The sequence below is a fragment of the Ursus maritimus genome, unplaced genomic scaffold, assembly GCF_017311325.1.
Source record: "Ursus maritimus isolate PB19 unplaced genomic scaffold, ASM1731132v1 scaffold_16, whole genome shotgun sequence".
NCBI lineage: Eukaryota > Metazoa > Chordata > Mammalia > Carnivora > Ursidae > Ursus > Ursus maritimus.
The window spans coordinates 42,747,099-42,759,560 of NW_024424008.1; the positions used below are offsets into that span (position 1 = coordinate 42,747,099).

General features: G+C 45.2%; 1 protein-coding gene across 2 annotated transcripts in view; it reads right to left on the minus strand.

Moving 5' to 3' along the window:
- Positions 1 to 974: 974 nt before the first annotated feature.
- DDX25 (DEAD-box helicase 25) overlaps positions 975 to 12,462 on the minus strand; it is a 19,652-nt gene continuing 8,164 nt past the window's right edge. The window contains exons 9-13 of one of the 2 annotated variants that reach the window (XR_005835026.1): positions 6,223 to 6,460; positions 4,975 to 5,137; positions 2,757 to 2,945; positions 1,418 to 1,544; positions 975 to 1,243 (exon numbers count right to left, since the gene is read on the minus strand). Coding sequence is in view for 1 of the 2 variants with exons in the window: in XM_040631063.1 (XP_040486997.1) it covers positions 1,483 to 1,544; positions 2,757 to 2,945; positions 4,975 to 5,137; positions 6,223 to 6,460 (652 nt within the window). In the remaining variant the exon portion in view is untranslated. The other variant, XM_040631063.1, reaches the window with a different exon arrangement.

The following is a 12,462-nucleotide window of genomic DNA, read 5'->3' on the forward strand; positions in this document are numbered from 1 at the left end:
CTTTGGAGGGTCTGGCTTCTTCCACCCGGGGAAGGACTGTATGTTTTTTTCAAGATCTCTCGGTAATTGTGGTGATGAGTTGTGCCTGGAACGCTGCCGCATTGGGCCCGTGCTAGATAAGTGGAGGCCGTCCTGAGTACACGACCACAGGCACCATTCAATACATATTTCTCTCTCGTAAGAGGAGACGGAGTGTCTTCTCTGGGAAGCCGGCCCGGTTGGGGTTCGGGGCCCCCCTTCCGAGCTGCACCAGTGACCCGCACCGCCCTCCCTCCTTCGGCACAGTCTGTTATCCTGCTGGCTTCTTCCGAGGCTGCTGTTTCTCCGATCTGCGACGGCTGTAACATCTCTTTCCGTCTCCTTTGCGCTGGTGTCTGCTGTAAAGGGTGCACAATAAACGTCGCCAGGGAGTGAGTTCGCTGCTGGTTTTCCTGTAATTCTGAGCCCTCACGGGGGATAAAACGTGGGGCAGGGAGCTCTGCACGTGGAAAACCACAACAGATAGGCCAGAAACACCTTCAGGCCAGGATGACAGGGGCATTCCCCTGGCTGCCGGTGGGGCTCTGGTGGGCCAGACGGAGCCAGGACCCGGGCTCTAGCTGCAGGTCGCAGACCTGCTCCAGCTTTCTGGGAGAGTATCAATTTCCCCGGTTTCCTCAAGCCCACCGTTTCACTTGTTAGCAGCAAATGTGAGAAATGAAAAGCATCTCAATGGGACTTATAGGAAAACGTCTGGGATTCTCACATATACCGTGCATGAAATGTTACTTCTTTAATAAGGCGAATGGGTGTTTCTCCCCACCCCCCACTGCCTGTTTTGAAGAAATGCCTATAACAAAGGCAGGTTTTCAGAGACTATTAGATAGCTGATGATGGATTACATCCACTCTAATTTAAAGACATTAAGAAGCCAAGCAGGGAAAATATGTTCACATTCTGTATATCAACTGAAACATTAAAAAAGCAAAATGTTCTCTTTCAAATCGTTTTACTTTTTGAAGGTTGCACCCTGCACTCCCGCCCAAGGGGTGTGTGCGCGCGCACGCATGCGCTCCTGAGCGAGCAGACGCGTGAGGGAGGAGGACACGAGTGAGTGAGGCCTGGAGCTGGGTGGCTTCTCCGCCCCGCGCTCACATTCCCAAACCACTGAGGTTCTACTGCCATCTCGTGGCACCATAAGGTGTGCTCAGCTCCTAGAAATGAAGTCCCGCTACATCCCAGGAGCCCACGCAAGGACGCTGACCTGTAAATGAGATTAGAATAAGAAATAATCTTGCTTTTTTATTCAAAAAGATCATGTGCTTCACACCAATCTGGTTTCAAAAAGACCTCAGGTCTCAAGGCTAAGGCTACCATGACATTTATTTTGCCATATTTAACAGTTTCACTTTGAAAAAGCCCCAACGCAAAAAATTACCTTCGAAACCCACTGGGACATTCTCACATAAACTAGGATATTTCACAAGCAATAAAGTTCTGTCTTCAATATTCAATCTTTTCAATTTCATCCATGTCTTCAGGGTCGAGTTGCTTAATACTGCTGTCTAGAAGAAGGAAAGAGAATGGAATCAGTCTGAGCTCAGGGCATAAATGGAATTTCATTCCACTCAATTCGGAATTTCTGAAGACAGTGACACTTATGCAAATATGTGTTCCTGTGACCCCTTGAGAGAGGAACGTTCTAGAGATTACTTAAGGAGGAGATGGTATCAAAATAACCAATTAATACTGACCCAAAATAGCATCAAATGCATCGAACAATAGAACTTGCGTGTCTAGACACCTTGGGGCAGGAAAAAGGCCAGAGTGCAAGGGAGGGGAGCCTGGGAAGGGGCCTGGCCATGCTAGGAGGAATGAAGTGGGCCTGTGCGGGGGGGTGAGTATGTGTGTGTGTGTGGGGGGGGAGTACAAGATGGCAACTGGGAGGGGGGCTAAGGCTCTTCCACTGAGGTCACTTCCCAAGTCTAGGTCATAAGGCGCTTACCATAGCATGAGTAATCAACTTCCCTGAAGGGCCATGGACGTGTTACAGTCTGTAGACTTTTCAAAATTGTATTCCAGACTGTATATGTGTGCCTCTGTGCATTTCCCCAGGACAGTGTCCACTGCTTCCCACAAAAGTTAAGTACCATTTTCCCAAAAGGTGAAGATATATTTGGGGTCATTTGGGTGTCCCTCTTCCCCCGCTCCCCAGCCATATCCATGGGCTTTGGGGTATGGGGTAATCTGAGAGGTGGACACCTCAGTTTAGGTCACCCTTCCAGTGTCCATCAGAGGGCAACCTGCCAGTCCAAGAGCCCCAGCCGGTTATCAGAGCCTGCCTTGTTTGGATGGGGGGCTGGAGGAAGGACAGCAGATCTCAGAAATCAGGACCGTCCTTCTTGTTAGGGCAGGGCCAGAGGAAGGGAAAAATGTAAACATGAGAGGAAGCTGCGGACATAATATAATCCTAAAGGACTTTATTACTTTGTTTAGGGTAGTGCTTTTATAGGGCATGAAAAGCTGCTCCAGGTCCTACAATGCGCAATAACATAAACCTGAACTCATATTAATTCCACTGGACTTTTCGATTGTTTTTTACCTACCATATAGGGATGATTTAATCAACCGTCTCCCTGTAGGAACTCTGGCACCTCCTACTCCTTGGCCCCTGCCCCCTGTGCTGCCCTAAGCCTCGGGGCATAAGGTCTGTGACACACGCCATCACTGTCACCATCGGCAGGGTCCACGGTTCTACTGTGACAGGTGCTACTTACTAAAGTGATCCTGGATCTTCATAAGTAGGGGCAGCTTATCCACTTCGATCATGTTGAAGGCGAGGCCCTTTTTCCCAAAGCGTCCTGTCCGCCCTATGCGGTGAAGGTAAGTCTCATAGTCTGGCTCCTCAGCTTGGTTTACAGGGAGATCAAAGTTCACCACAATTGTGACCTGCTTCACATCGATCCCTAGAAGAGGAGAGAGGCTGTAGGGTCTTGCAACTGTTTCCGTAGGACATAGCTAGTCACAAACCACTTTTGCCAAGGGAACTCTCGTGTGACAGCCACGATTTACTAATAAAACCTGGTTTTACATCATGGAAGTGGATACTTTGGTCAGCAGTTTGCTGGCCCAATATGTCTAGGATGCTAGATTTAAGAGTGTCAGGAGAAGCTAGTTCCCCAGACGTCTAAGTATGTACAAAGACGGTGTGTGTGTTGTGGACAGGGGCTCTCACCGAGCCCACAGAGCCACCACCTCCTCTCCACTCCTCCTGTGCTGAGTCCCCAGCAGGCCCCCCTCTAGTGTCTCCTACCCTTCTCAGGACCCCACCCACTCCATGCCCTAGCCATCATCCCACCCAAGTCATTTTTATCCCCTGCCTTACTGTTACAACTTCCAGCTGGCTTCCCCTCTTCTCTCCTCCTCTAATTTCTCTGAATACAGTCACCACGGCAACATCCAGAACACTTGTGTTCAGGACCTGACTGCCCCAACTGCACAGGACGAAGTACAAACAATTCTAGATTTCCACACCACCTGAAGTCTCATCTCTTCCTCTCCTGACTCAAATCCAACAGTACAGTCATAGTCTTGCCATTTCTCACACAAACTGTCAATTCTTACAAACTGGATTCTCTACCTTCCTTCAAAACCTTTCATATCTCATGTTCCTTAGGAAGACTTCTGTGATCCCCCAGTGCCTCCGTCCCCCAGCACTAGAAGGCAGTCTGGGTCACAATCCTTGTCTTCCTTGGAGCTCTTGGTGCCCTCTTTCCTCCTAGGTCTAGAGTCATGCCATCCAATATGGCTATCCAACTTTAAATTAATCCAAATTAAACACTCATTTCCTCAGTCACACTAGCCATGTTTCAAGTACCCAGCAGCCATATATGGCTAGTGACTACTAACCAAACAGCACAGAGTAGAACATTTCCATCCACAGGGAAGGTTCTGTTGGATAGCATTGGTCTAACAGTCGAGTGTCTAGGCACTGAGCTCCCGGGGGGCTGGGACCTCATCCTTGTTCAGGCCCCCATTCTATCTGCTGAACTAAGAATGAATTAGGAACCACGGTTTAAGCATGGGGTCTAGGCAAGGGTACAGGAAGGATGAAGACTGTATGTAGGAAGGACTAGGTCTTGAAAAAACAGAGAATTTTTTCCCCTAGTAGTCAACAGTTTTGAAATTAAAAGCGCCTCAGAGATGATCGACATCATTAGGGAACATGAGTTAAAAACACAATGAGATGCCACATACACGTACTAGAACGACTAAAATTAAAGAGTGACAATACCAATTGCTGGCAAGGACGCAGAGCAACTGGAACTCTCCTACTTTGCGGGTGGGAATGAAAAATGGTAGTCACTTTGGAAGACAGTTTCTTATGGAGCTAAATATACATTTACCATATGACCCAGAAATCCTACTCCTAGGCATTTATCCAAGAGAAATGAAAACGTGTCTCTGAAAGACCTATACGTGAATGTTTATTACAGCTTTATTCAAAATAGCCCCAAACTGTGAATAATCCAAATGTCCATCAACTGGTGAATGGATGAATTAATTGTGGTACATCCATTCAATGGAACACTACTCAGCAATAAAAAGGACTGCACTACTGGTACGTGTCACAGCACTGATGAATTCCAAAGCATTATGTCGAGTGGAGTAAGTCAGACACAAAGGCTAACTGCCATACGATCTAATTTATACAGCATTCTGGAAGAGACAAAATACAGAGACAGAAGTCTGATCAGGAGTTGCCAAGGGTTAGATGATAAAAGGAAGAGGCTGGCTGCAAAGGAACACAAGCAAGTTCTGGAGGGAGAGGGAAGTGTTCTGAACTTTGATTATGGTGATGGTTACATGACTCTGTATGTCTTTCAAAACTCATTGTAAACCTAAAATCAGTGAGTTTTATCATATGTAAGTAATATTTCAATAAACTTGACTTTAAACGTGTACACCCCCCCACCCCCCCACACACACACACACCTCGAGCACAGACATTGGTTGTTATAAGAACTTTCTCTTTCCCATCCCGAAACCTCTGAATGATGGAGGCTCGCTGATCCACGGTCAGTTCTCCGCTTAACAGAGACACTTGGTGGCCGTCCTGCATCATCTCCACAGTCAACCACTTGGCATTTCGACGAGTCTACATGAAAACACAGAACCCAGCATAGCACCCCAAGTCAAAGCAGACCGGCTGTATTTGCAATGCTTACATACACACAGCAGCGAAGCCTTTCGAAAGGGCTACATGGGAGTTTTGCTTTACCTCTCCCTCAAGCCCTAGAGGAACCTTCGAATGGGGCACCTGCTGTGCTTCTCAGGGTCACGTGCTCTCAACCAGCGGGAGCTTTGGCTTTTCAGCCAGGAAGCAGAGATAAAATGCTCACTTACCTCAAGTGGTAGGATGATGACAAAATGGGATAACACAGTAAAGACAACCTCAGGCACTGCAGGAGTGCTTCCCGTCTGCCCAGCGTCTCACCCAGATCTTTACATGCATTATGGTCATTGTTCGCACAACAATTTGATGAAACAGCTACCTAATTTCATTAAAAAATTTTTTAAAAATCCCAAACCCAAAGCTTAAAACACAGAGTCACCTGCCCAAGGTTTCATGGCTAGTCTGTGGCAGATGCGAGCTTGCTTTTATTTTATAAGGCTTTCAGGGCTGTCCCTGTGCCAGCCAGGCGCCATTCTAGTGGGGCTACGAAAGTAACACAGATGTGGTCCTGTGCTCATGGAGCTTACAGCGTTCACGTGGTAGAGAGAAAACAAAACCAACACGCGAACGTGAAACACGTCGGAGAGCAAAAAATAAATATGAAAATAAAAATAGGGTAATATTAATAGTGAGTGACTGAGTGGCTACTTTACTCATAGTAAGTTAGGAACTAGACAAGAATATTCTTAATCTGATGGAGGGGATCTGTAAAAACCCCACAATAAACATCAACTTATATGGGGGTGTCAGAAGCAATCCTTCTAAAATAAGGATGTCCTCTATTTAACATCATCTTGAAGTCCTATTCCGTTACTTAATCTTTCTAAGTTCCACCCGTAACATACAGATTCATTTCTATCCCAGTTGTTCCGAACATTAAATACCCCCTCCCCGTACCCAAAGTGCTGACGGGGGTGGCTGGCTCTCTGGCCCTTATTAGCATCATGTGCCCTCCGCTCCCCGCGCCAGTGAGTCCGGCACGAGGAGACAGATCGCGGCACGGTTACCTGGCAGAAGATGATGGCCTGGCCGATGGTGACGCCGCCATAGACGTTGCACAGGGCTTGGTACTTGTCCTTCCTATTCTCACACAACACGTAGTACTGTCGGATGTTGTTCAGGGTCAGCTCCTCTTTCCGTAACTTGATAACGTTAGGGTCAGGAATGATCCGCTCTGCAAACTGCCACACGGAGTCCTCAAAGGTCGCCGAAAACAGGAGCATCTGGCACTCAGAAGGTAAAGCTCTGTAAGAGAGAAGGGAAGACGACGCTGTCAGCCGCGGCCATCCCTGTCGCTCTCCTTGGGGGCGGCTTCAAGCATGTCCTGCCCACTGCCACCAGGGGTCAGGGGGTGAGGGGCTGCCTACCACAAGCTCCATCTCTGTGCAAAGGGCCACGTGTCCTGCCCCTCCTTGCCGCCAAGAATTTGGAAAAACCCACGAGCTGAGTGTGGAGCTCAAGAGCAGGGTTTAGGTATGTATTTTGGAGGGTCTAGGGTCTTTCATGCCCATTTTCTTCTTAAGTGAGGCAGAATCAGGAGCCCCAAGCGTTCGTCCAGATCTTCTTCCTGGTATTCGTCTCACACAAAGTGAAATGGGAGGAAGGAAACAGGCTAGTCGTTCGATGGCAGGTGTTACACTTCTTGGGAGGAAAAGAACAACAGCCACACTAACTTTCTTTGGGATGGGAAGGACCCAGATAGAAACAAACGGGGAACAAAGGGGAAATGCTACCGCATGCAAAACATGAGCTGAACCGGTAACACACACAGGGCTGACTCCCGTAAAGTTTGAAAATGGGCACAATGACTCTAGAAGCTGGCAGTCAGAACAGAGGTTAATCCTGGGGAGGAGCGGGCGGGGGTGGGGGTGGGCAGAGGCTGGTGACAGGAAAGGAGCCGTAGGGGACCTCTGGAGCGCTGATAAATTTCTAATTCTCGGTCTGGGCCATCATCTCATGAACACAGCATCTTTGAATTTTCACTCAGCTGTACACTTGTGATTCATGTGTTTCTCCGAGCACATTTTATACATCAATAAATTTTAATTTAATCTGATTTCACCAGAGAGAAATCACAGCTTTTGAGAAGAAGACAGAGCACCTAGAAGATACGGCATTAGTGCTAAAAGCGAGTAGGAGAGATCATGGGGTCCAGTGACTCTCAGGCACGACGTTGAGCCTGGGGCGTGGGTTGTCTGGGGAGCTTGTCTAAGTAACGACTTGACGGACTTCTGGGCACCAACAGTAGACTGTCTGCGTGTGTACCTCCCCAGGTTCCCACGTACCACGAGTATGATTCTAAAGAGACAGAAAGACATGAACCCACAACAACATGGGGAACAGAAGAGGAGAAACTGGTGGGTGAGATAGCTCAGTGTATTCTGGAAGACGGGAAAGCATGGTAACTGAGAAAGCGGATGACGGCCTCACGTGAGTGGTACAGATGGAAATGGTGATGCAGACGGTGGCAGTGGCTCCCTCAGAACCTCTGAGAGCTCTGGGAGCTACCAGCACCAGGGGCCAGAGGAAGCAGGAGTGCTGTGTTAGAAGATACGAGGAAAATTCTGCATTAGCTTGCCGCGTTGGTGGGGGCGGGGGAGTGGGGGGACCTCTTGGCCGTCTACTGTATCACGGTCCTCCAGATGGAAAAAGATGGCACCAGGACTGGCACCCCAAGAATTGTGCCATTTCATTCCAAAAAGACAATGTACACAGATTACACAAGGAAAGGAAACATGGGCTATACTACAGAACACTCTGGATTTCAAAGACTTAGGACGAGGAAAAGAATGTAAATTATTCCACTAATAATTTTTATAGTGATTAAATTGATTACTTGTCAAATGCTATTTTTTGATATGTTGGCTTAAATAAAATGTAACACGAATTTCACCTTTTTTAAAATGTGGCTACTAGAAAATTTAAAATGACACAAGTGGCTTGTATTATATTTCTATGGGACAATACCATGATTTAATCTTCTTTAAGCAGAAGAAGAAAATCAACAACGGAAGAATGAACAACCAACATAAATGCCCTAATTATTACTTAATATTCTCTTGAAGAGAAAGCCCTTTTTGACTATTGGAGCTTTCCCAGAATCCTGAGTCTTTCATTCTCAGTTATACATAAATATACCAACTTATTGGTAAGGGATGGCAAGAAGGAGTCTCACTTGATCTTTGGCCAAAATTATTATTTTTCTAAAGATTTTATTTATTTATTTGACAGAGAGAGAGCGAACACAAGGAGGAGGAGCGGCAGGCAGAGGGAGAGGGAGAAGCAGGCTCCCACTGAGCAAGGAGTCCCATGCAGGGCTCTAACCCAGGACCCTGGGATCATGACCTGAGCCGAAGGCAGACACTTAACTGACCGAGCCACCCAGGTGTCCCTGGCCAAAACTATTTTTAAAAAGGAAGACTGGCTGAAAATGTGTGTAAGGAGCAGCTGGGTCCCACGTTACTTCAAGCAGCTGGGCATGTACAAGTAGGAGACCAGAGGTTCATTCTGTGCAGAAATCCCAGACTTGGGGATACCAGCCCCAGCTGAAGGTGAGAGTAAAGCAGAGAGCTGGAAATAGGGAGTGACTGAAAATATGCATATGAGAATATGCAGCCCATTCCCTGGCCCTGCTCCCAGGAGGCCAGCAACGAAGTGTATGTCTCCTAGGGAGGAGATGAGACACATTCCATAGTTCTAATGCCCTGCAAGTAACGATCATCCTAGAAGGGAGCTGCCCAGGTCACAGGCCCCAACCAAGAGCCCAGAGCTGTCAATAAGCTTCTCAGTTCCCAACCACAGATTCTGAAAGGCTAGCCAGGTATCACCAGATACGAGGGGGAAAGGTCCACCACAAGAGACAGAGACGTAGCAAAGAAACCAAAAGAAGAAACTTAGATAATTCACAGCCAATGTTGAGAACAGAAAAAATTTTAAATACTATAATTAATATTCTCAGAGAGACAACAGCAGCATATCGCATCCATCACAAGAGAAGGAGGTTACTTTAAAAAAGAAACCGAGAAAGCCAGGGCAATCCAGACAAGACAGAAAAAGAAGTTCAAACGACTTGTGTTATTTTAACGACAGACAGGAGGACACATTCAACTGGAGGAAAGAGGTAAATATCAGAAACAGAGCCACTGCATGGCATCAAGGAAGAACTGGGGGCGAGGCGCGGCGGGGAAGGAGACGTGAAAAGCACATATGGAGACTGAAGCTCCCAAGTTCCGAATGAGACAGGCAACATTTCTAAATTCAAGGTCGTTTTGCCTTTCGAAAGCACACAGTGCTCAGCTGGAAACAGTGGATGCGGAACTCGTTCGGCCACACGCATGGATGCACACGCATTATTGCATTCCTCCCTTGATATCTCTAGGAAACTGAGTAAAGTTACATTGCCTGCTTCGGCACTTGCAAGTAAAATGTCCTGCGAGTGAACAAATGGAGACATTTTGACCACAGATGTCTTAGCGCTTTCAGTGGAGAGCTAATTCTGTAAGATCTTACCAATGATCATGCTTTGTACACGATACCAGGTGATATGTCAAATCAGAGCAACAAAAAATATATCCCCCCTAGCTCTTAGGATTTGAAAAATAGAGTTCAAAATATCTTCTTGACTTCTATGAAGTTTTTTTTTAAAATTAATGATTTTTTATTATACTATGTTAGTCACCATACAGTACATCCCCGGTTTCCGATGTAAAGCTCGATGATTCATTAGTTGCATATAACACCCAGTGCACCATGCAATACGTGCCCTCCTTACTACCCATCACCGGTCCATCCCATTCCCCCACCCCCCTCCCCTCTGAGGCCCTCAGTTTGTTTCTCATAGTCCATAGTCTCTCATGCTTCATTCCCCCTTCTGATTACCCCCCCTTTCTTTATCCCTTTCTTCTCCTACCGATCATCCTAGTTCTTATGTTCCATAGATGAGAGAAATCATATGATAGTTGTCTTTCTCTGCTTGACTTATTTCACTTAGCATTATCTCCTCCAGTGCCTTCCATGTTGCAGCAAATGTTGAGAATTCGTTCTTTCTGATAGCTGAGTAGTATTCCATTGTATATATGGCCCACAACTTCTTACTCCAGCCATCTGTTGAAGGGCATCTTGGCTCCTTCCACAATTTAGCTATTGTGGACATTGCTGCTATGAACATTGGGGTGCATATGGCCCTTCTCTTCACTACGTCTGTATCTTTGGGGTAAACACCCAGTAGTGCAATGGCTGGGTCATAGGGTAGCTCAATTTTTAACTTTTTAAGGGACCTCCACACTGTTTTCCAGAGTGGCTGTACCAACTTGCATTCCCACCAACAATGTAGGAGGGATCCCCTTTCTCCACATCCTCTCCAACAATTGTTGTTTCTTGCCTTGTCTATTTTTGCCATTCTAACTGGCGTAAGGTGGTATCTCAGTGTGGTTTTGATTTGAATTTCCCTGATGGCTAATGATTTTGAACATTTTTTCATGTGTCTGTTAGCCATTTGTATGTCTTCATTGGAAAAGTGTCTGTTCATATCTTCTGCCCATTTTTTGATTTATGACTTCTATGAAGTTTTAATAAGACACAGAAAATCTAAAACAGAAGACTGTTGATAATCACATCCAAATACAAACTAGCTTCTGTTCAACTGTCTGCAGTGCAAATGTCAATTCTGGCAGCTTCCACTCAGTCTATAAACTTATCAAAGAAAATGAAAAGACCCTGCCAGCTAAACACCCTGCATACTTTGTGCCCAGCACTTCTAAAAGGCGAGTCATCTGCTTAACTGTGCTACTGAGCTTCTGTTATCAAAGTGTTTCCTTACTTTTCAGTTTCCTCAAAACTTGCACTTAGTAAGATTTTTACCTGTACGGAAATGGAAGAAGAGAGTCACCTGGAACATCTGCCTGTATACTATCACTGTCGAGGCCACAGAAGAGTTAAAATGTTGGCCAGTCATAAAATTGTATCTTCAAAGTGTGAGACAAAAAGAAAGTCCTTCTCTAATCTGAAAATATGCTGAATATGGGAACAGAGGAAAGGATTATAGTAAAACAGAAATGATACGCTGTTTCTCCAAAACTGTGATGACCTGTGAAGACGCTTTCAGGAGATTGTTTGCCCCTGAGCTGTCTGACGTTACCCACAAATACTTGTAGCAAAAAAATTACTCATTTTTTAGGAAATAAGGCTGCTGAGGAACTAAAAAATGTCACCAGAAAAGGGCAGCCCAGTTGAACAAGACTTTCTTGTTCCTTTGCTAAAAACTCTAACTTACTCGGAATCCATCTTTGATTTTACAAGCCTAAATCGCCTCCGTGCTTCACCACCATGTTCCCTGAGAACCACAATGGTAGCTAATGTACTTCAGAGTGTTTGAAACTAATGGACATTTTAGATGTGGATAACCTCAATGGCGGATTTACAGACGCAAGGGGTCTGAATGACAAACAGCTCATCTACCAAACAAGCTTGCAGACAGAGTTGATGCGGACATTTCTAGAAAGCTAGACACGAATCCTTGCGTGTTTAAAAACCTAGTGTTGCTAGTAAGTAAACTCTTAAATAGTCCATGATTAACACTTTTGTGAAGAGGACAGCACACTGGACTAGTAGCAGGAGTCAGCATGAGAGCTGCCAAGTCAAAATGAGTTTTACTTTGGACTGTATTCAGTTTTCCCGCCGCATACAAAAAAAGAAGGCTGCTGGTAGTTCAGAGAATTATTACTGAAAGAGGAAAGGGAAAGAGTAGAAACAGCCTACCACACTATGAGACAAAAAGAAATAGGTCACTGCTGGATGGGTCTTTAAACACAGGTAATAGCTGTTTAATTAGTCCTACTGTATTGACATTCTCCTCGTAAAAAGTTTTGTATTTGAGTATCTTAAGAATATACAATGGCATAGAGTACAAAATTTAAGCATCCAATAATGAATTTAAAAAGATTAAAATAAATTGCTGTCAAAGATGACATTATAAAATACTTTTATATGTTTCTCATACATATTATTCATTTAATTAGTTGTACTAATAATTACGACTAATTGCCACTGTTACCGAGTTCTGTTGTTTTGCTTAAATAGTAGCGTTTATGTAACAAAAAATACAGGATGATATATAATTTAAAAGAAACATATATTTCCCATATTTTTATGTTAATAACACACATGATGACTATTTTTTCTATATTATATTATTACATATTTTTTGTCTGCGATGACTGTGCTCTGCTCTCCAAAAAGTTGGTCACTAT